The 14,573-nt window shown below is 39.5% G+C and overlaps 1 protein-coding gene across 2 annotated transcripts in view; it reads left to right on the top strand.

The window, feature by feature from the left end:
• The first annotated feature begins 1,582 nt into the window (after positions 1 to 1,582).
• The window catches only part of CMC1 (C-X9-C motif containing 1), a 124,488-nt gene continuing 111,497 nt past the window's right edge, over positions 1,583 to 14,573 (top strand). The window contains exon 1 of one of the 2 annotated variants that reach the window (XM_082639273.1): positions 1,583 to 1,761. In XM_082639273.1, coding sequence (XP_082495399.1) covers positions 1,731 to 1,761 — 31 coding nt within the window. In that variant the 5' untranslated portion in view covers positions 1,583 to 1,730. The remainder of the gene's footprint in view (positions 1,762 to 14,573) is intronic. The other variant, XM_082639274.1, reaches the window with a different exon arrangement.

Genomic DNA, 14,573 nt, shown 5'->3' with positions numbered 1-14,573 from the left:
TATTGCTTATCTATTGCATGTATACTAGTGTGTATCTGTGAATCCCAAATTCCTAATTTATCCTCCACCCCTCCCTTTCCTCTTTGGTAACTGTAAGTCTGTTCTGTATGTCTGTGAGTCTGTTTCTGTTTTTTTTTTTTTTTTTTTTTTTTTTTTTGCGGTATGAGGGTCTCTCACTGTTGTGGCCTCTCCCGTTGCAGAGCACAGGCTCCGGACGTGCAGGCTCAGCGGCCACGGAGCATGTGGGATCTTCCTGGACCGGGGTACAAACCCGCGTCCCTTGCATTGGCAGGCAGACTCTCAACCACTGCACCACCAGGGAAGCCCTCTGTTTGTTTTGAATATAGATTCTTTTTTTTTTTTTTTTTTAGATTCCACCAAAAGTGATATATAATATTTGTCTTTCTGTGTCTGACTTACTTCACTAAGTATAATACTCTTAGGTACATTCATGTTGCTGCAAATGGCAGTATTTCATTCTTTTTTTTATGGCTGAATAGTATACCATTGTACATATGTACCACATCTTCTTAAGCCAATCATCTGTTGATGGGCTTTTAGGTTGTTTCCATGTCTTGGCTATTGTAAATAGTGCTGCTATAAACATTGGGGTGCATGTATCTTTTCAAATTAGAGTTTTTCATATTTTCCAGATGTACACCCAGGAGTGGGATTGAAATGGAGCAGGATCCTATGGTCTTCCCCCCCCCCATGTCCTCCACCTGCCTTTTGTCTGTGGAAAAACTTTAGCCAGAGAATAAGTTTAATCAGAGAAGTGAGAAATGCAGAAACAAAGAAAAACAGTCCAACAAGACTAAATAATAATAGTTTAGTCATTAAGCAAAGTGAAGGACTTTAGTTCCTTTTCAAGGGCTATAGATAATTTTCTGAGCCATATCCTGTGAGCTGTCTTACAGAGACTAAAACCAGGTGGAAGAAGTTAACTACATCATGACCATGACATAAGCTGCCACAATTCCAAGAGCTGGCCTCAAAGAAACCGGAACAAACCAACCCTGGAATTAAAGACTAACTGTACTTAAAACAATCAAGGTGATGGTGGTCAGACCATTGGTGGATGACCAATTTCAAGATGAGCATCAGAGCTGACTGTGCTGTTTCTTCATGTAGCCCCCCTCCCTCCGCCTATAAAAGCTCTTGCACACTGATTGTCAGTGGGGGGAGTCGGCCTTTGGACAGGAGTCTGCCCCGCCACCCCCATTTGCCGACCTCCAAAATAAAGCAAACTTTCCTTTCCACCAACCTTGCCTCTTTACTGACTTTTAAGTGGGAGCAGCTGGACCCACTTTCACTATAAAGCAAACTTTCCTTTCCACCAACCTTGCCTCTTTACTAACTTTTAAGTGGGAGCAGCTGGACCCACTTTCACTATAAAGCAAACTTTCCTTTCCACCAACCTTGCCTCTTTACTGGCTTTTAAGTGGGAGCAGCTGGACCCACTTTCACTAACAGATTTTGGCGCCCAACGTGAGGCTGGGATCTCGCGATATCTGGCTCCCAGGTTTTCCCAAGCAGAGCGGCCGCCATGATGATGTGTTAGAAAGGCTGTGAGCAGTCCTCTGCTCGTGGCTCACTGGCCGTGCCCTGAGAGGGGTTTGGTGGCGACATTCCTAGCAGCTGCTGAAACCATTTGTTTCAGGGTTCCTCCCTGTTTCTCCCCTGCTCGACACTGGCTGCCAACGTACGCTTTTCCTTGGTGGAACGGAAAGATGCCTCTGGACGAGCTGACGAGCTTCAAGGGTGAGTAAGTACACCGGTGTGTGTCCGGAAAACTTCTCTTTTGAGCATGAGGTGCTATTTGGGCATTTTGCCAATTGGTCTGATGTGTTTCTGACGTTGAGGATCCTTTGCGAGCACTAAGCGTCATTTGGGTGTATTCCTAATTGGTGCTGACTTGTGTCTGACGTCAAGGCCCATTTGTGTTGGGAAGTGTTTGTCTGGGACTCCGTATCAGTCATCCTCTGGAGGGTTTGTGACAGTTCTGTCTTCGGGTGTGTGAGTGTGTATTGCATTTGTGTGATTGGTATTCTTGGTATTATTGGTATTCTTGTTGCCTTTTGTAAAATTCAGGTTCAATTCATTAAGAAAAATTTTAGCTATAAAACTATGACTAAAGAAAAAGATGATTTTTTTTTTTTTTTAACCAATGTATGGCAACGGTACTCTTTAGACTCTGGAGAAAATTGGTTAAGATGAAACTCTTTTGAAACTCCAAAACTGGTTCTTTTTGCATATGCAGTTAGAGAAAGCTTGCTTGATAAAATACTGTTTTCAGAATTCTGACCCTGAGAGAACAAATATATGCCTAGGATAAAGCTTGAAGTTAACTTTTATCGTGTCTTTAAAATACAAACACAGCCCACTTTGCCTGAGACTTCAGCCTTGGGTAAATTAGTAAAACTTCAAGCCAAGAAAAAAGAAAAAAGAGAGAGAGGAAAGAGGGCTTAGGTTTATTAAACTAACATCTTGTACCATTAAAGAGAAATTGTGCTATGAAAAAAATGTATGTTTTTAAAGGTGATGAAATATGTTCTTAAGTTTGCCAATCAAAAAATGCTGATATAACAGTTAAATTACTTGTATCTTGGTTTTGTTAAGGTTTTCAAGGTTAAAAACTGTAATATGTAAAAATGGTAAGGGAAGCATTTCAGTATGTAAAGCAAGTACGATATGTGTTGTCAGCAAGAGAAAGTATAAAGGTGAGATATTTTTGTTGGGAAAACAAGGAGAATAATTTTGTCCTGGGGCTGGTTGCTTCTGTATGGGAAAACAAGGAACAAATTAATCTGGATCCAGAAAGTGCTAAAAGGTTTGTGAAAAAGGAACTTTGAGAAAAGAATTTTGTACATTGTCAGGATTAAAATTAGATTGAGTTTAATTAGGTAAATGAATTTTGTTATTAACAGTAAACTGATGCAAGACTGAATTTGGTTTTCTCTCTGTTAAGAGAACAAAGTTCTCCTGGAATATTGAGCTGATTTTGATAACAGATTGTAAGTTTCTTTCTCTAGCTAACTTTGAGTTATCCAGAGCACCCCTGAGACATCTCAGAGAGAAATATTAGTAAAAAAAATAAATTTTTAAATCTAATGGAAAGCTATTATTTTACTTCTAACCATACTTTTGGCTCCAGTGTTCCTTATGAAAAAGAATTGTCTAATGAAGTTGTCACAGAGTATAACTACTTATGAGGTGTATCACTGCTGGCTTGAAGTACATGTCAGAGCTGACTGTGCTGTTTCTGCATGTAGCCCCCTCCCTCCGTCTATAAAAGCTCTTACCCACTGATTGTCAGTCGAGGGAGTTGGCCTTTGGACAGGAATATGCCCTCGCCTCCCCCAGTTGCTGACCTCTGAAATAAAGCAAACTTTCCTTTCCACTAACTTTGCCTCTTTATTGGCTTTTGAGCGGTGAGGAGCCGGACCCACTCTCGGTAACACAAGCATGTAGTTATTTCTTGGATGTCCTGTCCTAGGTTGCATTACACTCACTCAGTTATGTTACTTGTCAGCTATAATGATGAAAGCTAAAATGATGAAAAAATAACTTTGTTTTTCATATTAACACCAAGTATATTTAGCACAATTTTTAGATTCACCGACTTTTCCAGAAATGTAACTATCATGTAAATCCATGGAAGATTGTCCTTTGTTTTGTTCAGAATTTTACTAAGAGATGTTTACTATATTGAAATATCATGCTCCTAACTGCAGTGTTGGTTCTGTTATTTCAATACCAGACAGTCAGCTTCGTAGCTTTCCAACTGGTGGGGATTCTAATTTAGGTAAACGTGTGACTCTTTCATTATACTACTTTCTTTTTCTCTCTCTTTTATTTATAGGTAGGGTTTTTTGGTTGCTTTTTTTGTGGCGGGGGTTGTAGCCTATGAATATCTGGAGGCTGATATTCATCTTTATGGCACTGAGTCTGGAAGGGTTGTGGACCACATTGTTTAGGACAGTGCAGGATCTCAGCATAGCAATGAGATCATAATTATAATGATAGTTACCATTTACTGATTGTTTTCCATGCACCAAAGCAGTGCGATAATCACTTTACAAATATCTTCTCATTTGATTCTCACAATAAATCTTTCAGATAGGCATATTTTCTTATCTCCATCTTTACAAGTAAGACAAGTTTGGCCAATACAGTTAGTAAGTGTAGTTGGCACTCCATACCCACGAATGCAGAATCCGGGAGTGCAGAATCCATGGATATGGAGAGCCAACTTCACTAAGCCATTTTATATAAGGGACTTGAGCAGCCGCAGATTTTGGTTTTCACAGGGGTCCTGGAACCACTCCCCTGCAGATACAGAGGGAGGACTGTAATAGAGCATCATTTGAATCCAAATCTGCTTGACCTCAGAGCTAGGGTGTTTACCTGCTCAGTTAAACCACCAGTCTAGAAAAGATTGCTGCACCAGCTGAGGGAACAACCAAAAGCAGGCAGGTTGTAATTCTATGTCTGAACCATCATTGCTTCCAGTACAGCAATACCAGTCTCCTAATTTCAGAACAGGAGGCAAGGCTCAAACGTATCAGGAAAGACAGAAAGAAGAGCTATATAGAGTTAACAAACTTCAAATATATCTGCTACTTCTTCCATTTGAAAAGTGAAAATGCCACAGTAGTCTCCAAGGTCAGAATCTCCTCTTTTCAGTTTTTCTTCATGAACAACTTCATATGTTCATGCAAAACCTTTGACCTCTAAGAAGCCAGCAGCATTGATAATTATATCTCAAAAACAACCCTTTATGTGGTACCCACTCTATAATGGATTCAGAGACATGAATAAAACATCTTAATTTTCAAGTATTTCTTTTTAAATTAATATTTGAAAGAAAAATATCTTGTAAAGAAAGGAGATTTCTGTAAGGCGTGTAGCTCTTGCATAGAGGGATAGAGTTTTCATGGCCTGTCTTGTTAAAACTGTTCTAGTACCCATCTGATGCACACTTATTTATGGATTTTAGACTAAAAGCTCTTTTTTTGTCAGTTTTCTTCACAAGCACTTATCTCGACATCCTCATTAGGTGATTTTTCTCTTTTCTTTTTTGTTGAGGCCTAGCCATGCCCTTGGTACTCTCTTTTGTTCCTTGCTGCAAAAGGAATGGTTTTAAAGCCTCCCTTTCCACCAGTCCCACCTTTTTTTTTTCTTTGTAATTAGCCTTATTTGAGGACCAGAGAAGCAAAAGATTGGAAAGAAATACAAAAACTGTTGAACAAAAGACGATGTTCTTTACCCCAACCATACGCTGTATAGCTTGTGTGCAACCTGGGTCAGATGACTCTCATATATGCCTTTAAAATGAAAAGAGAATGAAAAAAGAAAGAAAAAGAAAAAGCACTGACTTTCACAGTAGCTGCATTGGTATAAACAGGCTGGGAGTAAATGTCACAGCAAAGGAGAATAATACATCTTGCCTTCATTGCAAAAGTAACTCACTTTAAAACCAAAGAACATGATGAAACTGCATACCTGGTCACAATGCTTTTAGATAGTCATTGGAAATACCTTAATATTAATTTTCTTTAATTGGAAGGAGAGAAACACTTTTCTTTTTTAAAACTCTAAGCATTTTTTCTCATTTGAGCCACACGAAAATGGAATTGTTCAGCTATTTCCTTTAAAATCGGTTCATTAAAACAGCTTCGATGCAGTGGTGATTAATGAAATGTTTTTTTCTGCCTCTTATTTCATTAGTTAAGAGGACCAATGGATTTATGCTTTCCTTGTCTCTAGAAATAAAACTCTAGCTTTCAAAATATTAAAATTCATAAATACCGACTGGCTGTTGGGCCTGGAGTAATGTTATTTCTTAAAAAAAAAAAGTTTTTGTACCAATACATTTCATGAGAATGACCATCAAAGGCAGTTTTAATGGGCAAATGTTACAAAGTATGAAGACTCAGGTTTCCAAAGATAGAGCTGCCAAAAACCAACTTGTCTTTCTCCCCACTCTACCCCCTGAAATAAACATTTTAAGTTTATCAGAATATAGGCTTTGTTTGTTGTTTGTTGTTGTTTGTTGTTTTGATTGGGCAAGTATCAATGACCCAACAGGAAATGCAGAGAACACTCCACCTGGCAATTTAAGGAGAGTTCAGCAAACAGACTACAGTTGACCCTCCAACACAGGGGTTGGGGTGCTGACCCACCACATGGTCAGAATCGGAGTATAACTCACTCTTTGTGGTTCCTCGGTATCTGCAGTTCCAAATCCTCGGAGTCAACCCACTGCAGACCCCTAACACTGTAGTATTTACTATTGAAAACAATCTGTGTATAAGTGGGCCCATGCAGTTCAAACTATGTTATGTGTTATTCAAGGGTTAACTGTGTTTGTAAAGGTGTGAAAGGGGTTTAGGAAAACCATCAACATGCAGTGTTGGTAGCCCCTGTCATCCACAGGCCTGAAGTGGCAAAAGGAAGGAACCATTATCAAAATCTATGAAACAAACTCTGGTTTCTTGCAGCCAACCCGCAATGACCGGCAATGCAGAAGTTAGAGGAACACACACCCCACCCTGCTCACTTCCTGCCCTTGATTTCTTGTTAGCTAAGCCAGCTGGGAACCAAAGGGCAAAGGAAGCTGTTGGTGCCATCCTGGCACAAGGGGACAAGGAAGCAGGAGGGGCACAGGGAATCAATCTGAAGTTTTAGAGACCCAGATAAATACCTCTTTCTCTCCCCACTTTTTGCTACAAGATACAGGCATCTCTTTCCCTTAAGCTTTCTTTTCCCTTTACATAAAATCAGTTTCATGGAACTCTTTTAAGGAAACAATTCTAAACAGCAAAACTTGGTCCTCTTAATTCTGTTAACAGACCTCAAAGAGCTCAAAATACCTGAGGAAAGGTTACTGCCCCCTCTTCACCTGCTACTGGGTGGAGAGTAATTAAAGGATGTGGTCATTTCACTCAGCAAATATTTGAGTACTGAGCAAGTGCACACCAAGGCACCATCTAAGAACCACGGAGGACCCAAGGGTAAGTCAGATGAGGACCTGGTCACCAGCATGTCTCTGGATTCCCAGCATCCATTTCTGTTTTCTTCTGCACGTACTCAGGCACAAGACAGTGCTCACAACCCAGGCCGGTCAATCAACACATTCCTGTCTTCTACCTGGTGTGACAGGCTCAGGACAGATCAGTTACCTAAGATAGACCAATAAGAGTCTTGTTTGTGGGCTTCCCTGGTGGCTCAGTGGTTAAGAATCCACCTGGCAATGAAGGGGACTTGGGTTCGAGCCCTGATCCGGGAAGATCCCACATGCCGTGGAGCAACTAAGCCCATGTGCCACAATTACTGAGCCTGCGTTCTAGAGCCCGTGAGCCACAACTACTGAGCCCACGTGCCACAACTACTGAAGCCCATGTGCCTAGATCCCATGCTCCGTCCACAACAAGAGAAGCCACCACAAGGAGAAACATGCACACTGCAACCAAGAGTAGCCCCCACTCACCACAACTAGAGAAAGCCCCCATGCAGCAATGAAGACCCAACGCAGCCAAAAATAAATAATTAATTAAAAAGAAGAAAAGAGTCTTGTTTGGAACTGTTTTGCCAGATTTATGAGCATGAGTCTTGTTTGGAACTGTTTTGCCAGAATTATGAGCAAGAGTCTTGTTTGGAACTGGTTTGCCAGATTTATGAACAAAGAGGTGCTCTTTAAAAAGGAATTGTTCAGTGAAATGATGTTAAAAAAAGCCTGTGAGAAGGATGAGGCCAAGTTGAGAAAAGCAAAGTTCAGGAGAGAGCGAGATGGAGGCTCTGGACCAGCCACACCTGAAGCCTGTTGGACTCAGTGTCCTTAGTTTAATACATTATCTTGTTTTGCTTAAGCTGTGGTTTTATCTCTTACAACAGGATGAATCTTGACTCATATATTATCCTCAAGAAGTTTGTGTGTAGCAGGGAAGATTGGTGTGTAAACAAAACACAAAATATAAAGTTAGAAATAGCATTTTTAAAAGATAGATACAAAGACTTCAGGGAGCCTAGGCTTACTTACAGAAGTAAGTAAAGGAAATTAAGATGCCATTTGAACGGGGCCCTGAATCACAGATAAAATGTGACGTGTTGATTTTTAGGGGTGAGCACACAGAGAGACAGAGACAGAGAGATATAAAAGGATATACTCCAGTATACTTCAAAATGTTATCCATGGTAATTTCTGGGAATTAGGATTGTAATGGAAGAGGATTTTTTTCTAATTGTTGTTTTGTTTAGGCTATAATTTTTATTCTGTTATATTCTTTAAATTTGTTACAACTAGTATGGGTTACTTCCATAGTTTTCTTAAAAAGAAAAAGTATTCAGAAACCTCCCTTAGTTCAGACCTCCTTTTGCACAGACCTATAAGCAGTTGCAATAAACCACGAGTTGATGATGATCTGCCAAAACAGTGTGTGGAGGAAGGGTGACAGGTAAGCAAAAATAGAACAGGGACGTGAATTATAGCAGGACAATTTATTGTAATGACTTTTTAAACAGCTTTAAAATGTGAAGAGATACTTTCATCATTTCTTCCTCCACCGAATGTAATTTGTCCTAGGCCAAATACAAGTGTGATGTTGGTAGTAATTAAAATTTAATTTGTTTTGCTACAAAAAAGATCTACCAGATGGATGTTTCTCTGCTTTTGTTGACTGGGTAGAAACTAGAATGTAATGATGATGATGAAGAGGAGGAGTCGGATGATATAAGCCATAGTACAGGGGAAGCACATCACATATACAGCAACCCTATAAATTGTTTACTCCTATAATCTGCACTTTGCAATCGAGGAAACTGACACTTACCCTGGGCCACATAACAAGCATGTGGGGACTGAGATCTGACCTCATGAAGTCCTGGTCCAGGGCTCCTATTATACGGCGTCTCCACAGGAACGATGATGGATGGTCTCTGTGCACATACAAACATCCTTAAAGAATTAGGAGACCTATCCTTAATACAAATAAGAAAGAGTGATGACAAAGTTTTCACTATTTCACACGCATCCCCCACTATCATTTGGTGTACAACTAGCTGAGTTTAAGGGTACATTTATGCCCATAATCTTGATTTCAGCATCATACTAATTCAGAGGTAGTTGGGGCATCTAACTTGCTTCTGGAACCACATATCTGCTGCCCTGTGCCAAGCAGAATGTGATCTACCAATATTCTAATGCTGAAATTAGACAGCTCAAACAACAGCTGATTGCACACCATGAGATCTACTAAAATCTGACAGCAGGTGTACTCACCAATTTTGACCATAATGATGGCAATAGGAGACTTTCTGTTAAAGGGACAAGAGAGCAGATATCTGGCACCCGGCAATGGAAAAAAGCAAGGCAGTTTTAAACAAGTACCACATGTGGTGACTCATTAGATGTTGAGAGCTAATAAGAGGCTGAAGATTTTTAGCTTAGCACTGATGCTGTGGGCAGCAGGATCTCCTAACATCTAGAAATTGAGGATGAATCAGGAGGTGGTGATAAATCCGATGCTGATGCCTGGAGTGTGGAACTGTTATATTTTTAGGATAAAGGCAAAGATGTAAAAGTCTAAGAGAGTGCCAGAGTGAAGCAGATATGTTGAGAGATCTGCATGTTTTTGTATTCATTCATTCACTAAGCAAGTACAATGCCATGGACAACACCCCAGATTTCAGAATACAGAAAATGACCCCTTCTGGGTGGAGCTGATAATCTAACAGAGAAGAAACAATTAACCAGATAAAGATTATAAAGTGCAATGGCTGTTGGGATAATAGAAATGTAGGATACCATGAGGGCATGGTCTAGAGAAGAAGAAATTCCAGCGGAGGTGCAGGCCCAGGACAAGAAGAAGAAATAATGAAAGAGGGAGGAAAGTCCCACCAGGCGGGACTGTAAGAAGGCCAGAGCTGGCAGGAGCTGGGTGGTTAGCGAGGATGGAGAGGTGGACAGGCCCAGATCCTTATGCTCTATACAAAAGCATCTCTACTCTTACAGACAGGAAAGATGTCTTAATAGCTGCCATTCTTTTAAAGGCAGCCAGATAACCAACATGTGTATTTTGAGAAACTGCTACATGCTGTGCAGTGAACAAGATGAAGTCTCCGCCCTGGAGAAGCTTGTCTATTGGTGGAGGGATTCAGACAATGAATCTGCAGAAGAATACACGTGCCGAGTGCTAGGAAGTAGATGAAAGAGGCTGCGATAGGAGAGGATGAGTGGGGGGCAGGGACATGGAACCTTGGTCGCGCACGGTGACCACTCTTGTGGAGGAAATATTTGAATTGAGGTCTCAACAGTGAGATAGGAGGAGGCCTGTGAGTGTCTGGGGAAAGCATTCCAAGCAGAAGGACAGCCAACTCCTTGAGACAGAAACAAGCAGTCTTGTGTTCACCACCCAGAAATTGGGCCCGTGCAGCCAAGAGGGGGGATGAAGGGAGGTTTAAGGGCCACGAAGTGGGAGAGGTGAGGACAGATCAGGTAGAAACTTGAGGGAAAATGACCAGACGTTCAGGTTGGCCCCAAGTAACCCCAGTTACCACTCTTTAGCCCAATTTAATTATTAATAACGCCCTCCCTCCTTCTCTAAGGCTCATGGAATAGGGCAAGGAGACTAGATTTTGCAGTTCAGGTGAAAGCCATTGGGGACTTTTAAGCAAGGGAGCCACATGATCCTTGGATTCATGCCTTAGAAAAGTTGCTCTGGCTGCAATTGGCAGACGTTCTGTAAGGGGAAGGACTTCCATTCATCCTGTTTAAGCCCCTGATACCCAAAGAATTTCTTGGGTTTCTCACAGTACTGCAGAATCTTGGAATTTGGAAAGAATCTAGAGCTTACTTTGTTTATAGTCCTACACCATGTAAGAATGCCTCCTACCATAATTGGTGCTTACAACTGGCTTTAATGAAACTCAAATAAAAGACTACCATCAAATAAAGAGGCAGGAGACTTAGAATAAAAACAGAGTCTTTGGAGCAAGACAGAGCCAGATATGAGTCCTGACCCTGTATGAGCTTTGTGACCTCAGGCAAATTACTTAACCTCTCTAAGCCTTTGATTTGCCACCTGCAAAACAGAAACAATAATAACCACCTGGGTGCCTTTAAAGTATTAAAAATAAGCTATGTAAAGCACTGGCTGGTGCAGAGTATTTCAATATTATAAAAATAAAATAAACAATAAAGATTCTTTAATGTCATCTCAAAAAGCCAATCCTACCTGACAAAGTGATTTTTCAAATTATTGTCGACATCACTTTTTATAGTTTGCTTTGAACCTCTGCTGAAAACAATGCATTCTCTCCCCAGAGTAACGCACTTGATATGCACATGAAATTCTGCAAAAACATTTATTGAATGGCAGCTTGGAATAATGTTTGCAAAAACTGTTGAAGGGCTCCTTTTAAAACAGAAACTGAGCTGAATCACAGAGTTGTAATTCCATCTACCCCACTCCCCATTCAGTATCCCAATTCTCCCAGCAAGGTGACTAAGTCTTTCCCCTCTGTCGCTCACACCCCTTCTCTAACCCTAGTCTAACTGACCTCACTAAACAGGTTATAAGTGACAATCAGACACACAAAGGAAAGGGTTATACGGCTTTACAATAGAAAATTATTGAAGAAAATTATCGAAAGTCTCCAGCAATCACTACAGCAATTTTTTCCTGTAGTGATTTTTGTCCTGAAAAATCTGGATAAGTCTGACTAATTCCTGAAATATACATTTACATGGTCTCCTTCATGCTTGCAACTAGGATGAGGTGACCCAAATCTTTGTGATTTACCACTGGTGCTAAGAGACCAGGACCACAAACATTCATTCACATCTAACAGAACAACCTTTCTCAGAAATCTTGAGTAGCAATTACACTAGCTCTAAAAGGAAGCCATCGTAAATATTTCTCAGTTATTGTATTAGTTTTCTAGGCCTGCCATAACAAAGTGCTATAAATAACAGAAGTGTATTGTCTCACAGTTCGGAGGCTAGAAGTTCAAGATCAAGGTATGGGCAGGTTGGTTCTTTCTGAAGGTTCTGAGGGAGAATTTGCTCCCTGCCTTTCTCCTGGCTCCTTGCAGTTTGCTGGCATTTCTTGGCTTATAGATGCAGGCTTAACTCCTGCATCTTGTCTTCATGTTTACATGGCTTTCTCGCTGTGTGTGTCTGTCCCTTCACACATATATTCATTTTATAAGGACATTTATTCTTTTTATAAGGTCACTAGTCATACTGGAGTAGGAGCTCACCCATTCCAGAATGACCTCATTTTACCCTACCAAATCACACCTGCAATAACCCTATTTCCAAATAAGGGTATACTCTGAGGTACTAGGGTTAGGACACCAACATGAATTTGGGGTGAACACAATTCAATCCATCACAATACTGAAATGAATCCTCTTTATTTCACATTTATTTATGCCTTCCCCACAGAGAGATTCCATTTGAACTTTTCTAGTTTAAAAAAAATGCAAAAGGATAGCTTCCTCAACTCGATAAAGAATATCTATAAACAATCTATAGCTAATACTTAATCCATAACTATATTTCATGGTGAAAAACTGTAAGTTTTCCCACTAAGATCTGGTACAAGACAAGGATGTTTCCTCTCACCACTCCTTTTCAACATTATACTAGATGTTCTAACCAATGCAATAAGACAATAAAAGGAAATATATATATATATATATATATGTATATACATATATAGAGAGAAGGAAAAAATAAAACTGTTTGCAGATGATATGATTGTCAGTGTAAAAAATCCAAAAGAATCAACAAAAACCTATTGGAACTAATAAGTGATAATAGCAAGGTTGAAGGATACAAGATTAATATACAAAAGCCAATCACTTTCCTATATAAGGAAATAAATATTTCCAGCAATAAACAAGTGGAATTTGAAATTAAAAACACAACAGCATTACACTAGCACCCCCCAAAATGAAATACTTTGGTATAAATCTAACAAAATATGTACACGAGCTATATGAGAAAAACTATAAAACTCTGAACAAAATCAAAGAAAAACTAAATAAATGGAGAGATATTCCATGTTCATGGGTAAGAAGATTCAATATTGTCAAGATGTCACTTCTTTCCAACTTGATCTATACATTCAGTGCAATCCTGGTCAAAATCCCAGCACGTTTTTTTGTGGATGTTGACAAATTGGTTCTAAAGTTTATATTGAGAGGCAAAAGATCCAGAATAACCAACATAATATTGAAAGAGAGCAAAGTTGAAATATCAAACCCACCCAACTTCAAGTCTTACTTTAAAGCTACAGTGGTAAAAACAGTGTGGTATTGAGGAAAGAGTAGACAACTAGATCAATGGAACAGAATAGAGAGCCCAGAAATACACCCACATAAATATAGTCAACTGATCTTTGACAAAGGAGCACAGGCAATACAATGGCAATACAGTTGATAGTCTTTCAACAAATGGTGGTGGAACAACAGGATATACAAAAAAAAAAAAAGGGATCTAGACACAGACCTTACACCCTTCACAAAAATTAATTCAAAACCAATTGTAGACCTAAATGTAAAGTGCAAAACTGTAAAACTCTAGAAGATAACAGAAGAGAAAACCTAGATGACCTTGGGTATGAAAATGACTTTTTAGATATAACAGCAAAGGTACAATCCAGAAAGGAAGAATTGATAAGTTAGACTTCATTAAAATTAAAAACTTTTGCTCTGTGAATGTCAAGAGAATAAGAAAACAAGCCACAGACTGGGAGAATATATTTACAAAAGGCACATCTGATAAAGGACTGTTATCCAAAATATACAAACAACCCTTAAACCTCAACAATAAGAAACAAACAAAGTGATTTTAAAAATGGACCCATAGACCTTAACAGACCCCTCACCAAAGAAGATATATAGATGACAAATTAGCATATGAGAAGATGCTCTATATAATATGTTGTCAGGGAAATGCTAGTTAAAACTATGAGCTACCACTATACAGCCATTAGAATAGCAAAATCCAGACCACTGACAACACCAAATGCTGGTGAAGACGTGGAGCAACAGGAACTCTCATTCACAGCTGGTGGCATGAAAAATGGAACAGCCACTTTAGAAGACACTTGGACAGTTTCTTACAAGAATAAGTATACTCTGAAAGAATTAAGCAATAATCCTTCTTGGTATTTACCCAAAGGAGCTGAAGTAAAAACCTGTAGTGGATATTTATAGTAGCTTAATTCATAATTGTTAAAAATGGGAAGCAACCAAGATGTCCTTCAGGAGGTGAATGGATAAATAAACTGTGGTTCATCCATACAATGGAACATTATTTAGGAGTAAAAAGTAATGAGCTACCAAGCCATGAAAAGGCCATAGAGGAACCATAAATGCATATTACTAAGTGAAAGAAATTTGAAAAGGATATATATTGTATGATTCCAACTGTATGGCATTGTGGAAAAGGCAAAGCTATGGAAATAGTCAAAAGATCAGTGGTTGCCAGGGGTTAGCTAGGGGTAAGGATGTGAACAGAGCAGTAAAAATACTCTGAGTACTATAATGATGGATACATCATT

The sequence above is a fragment of the Mesoplodon mirus genome, assembly GCF_964341445.2.
Source record: "Mesoplodon mirus genome assembly, chromosome: 12".
Taxonomy (NCBI): domain Eukaryota; kingdom Metazoa; phylum Chordata; class Mammalia; order Artiodactyla; family Ziphiidae; genus Mesoplodon; species Mesoplodon mirus.
This window is presented reverse-complemented; position numbering and strand designations above follow the sequence as displayed.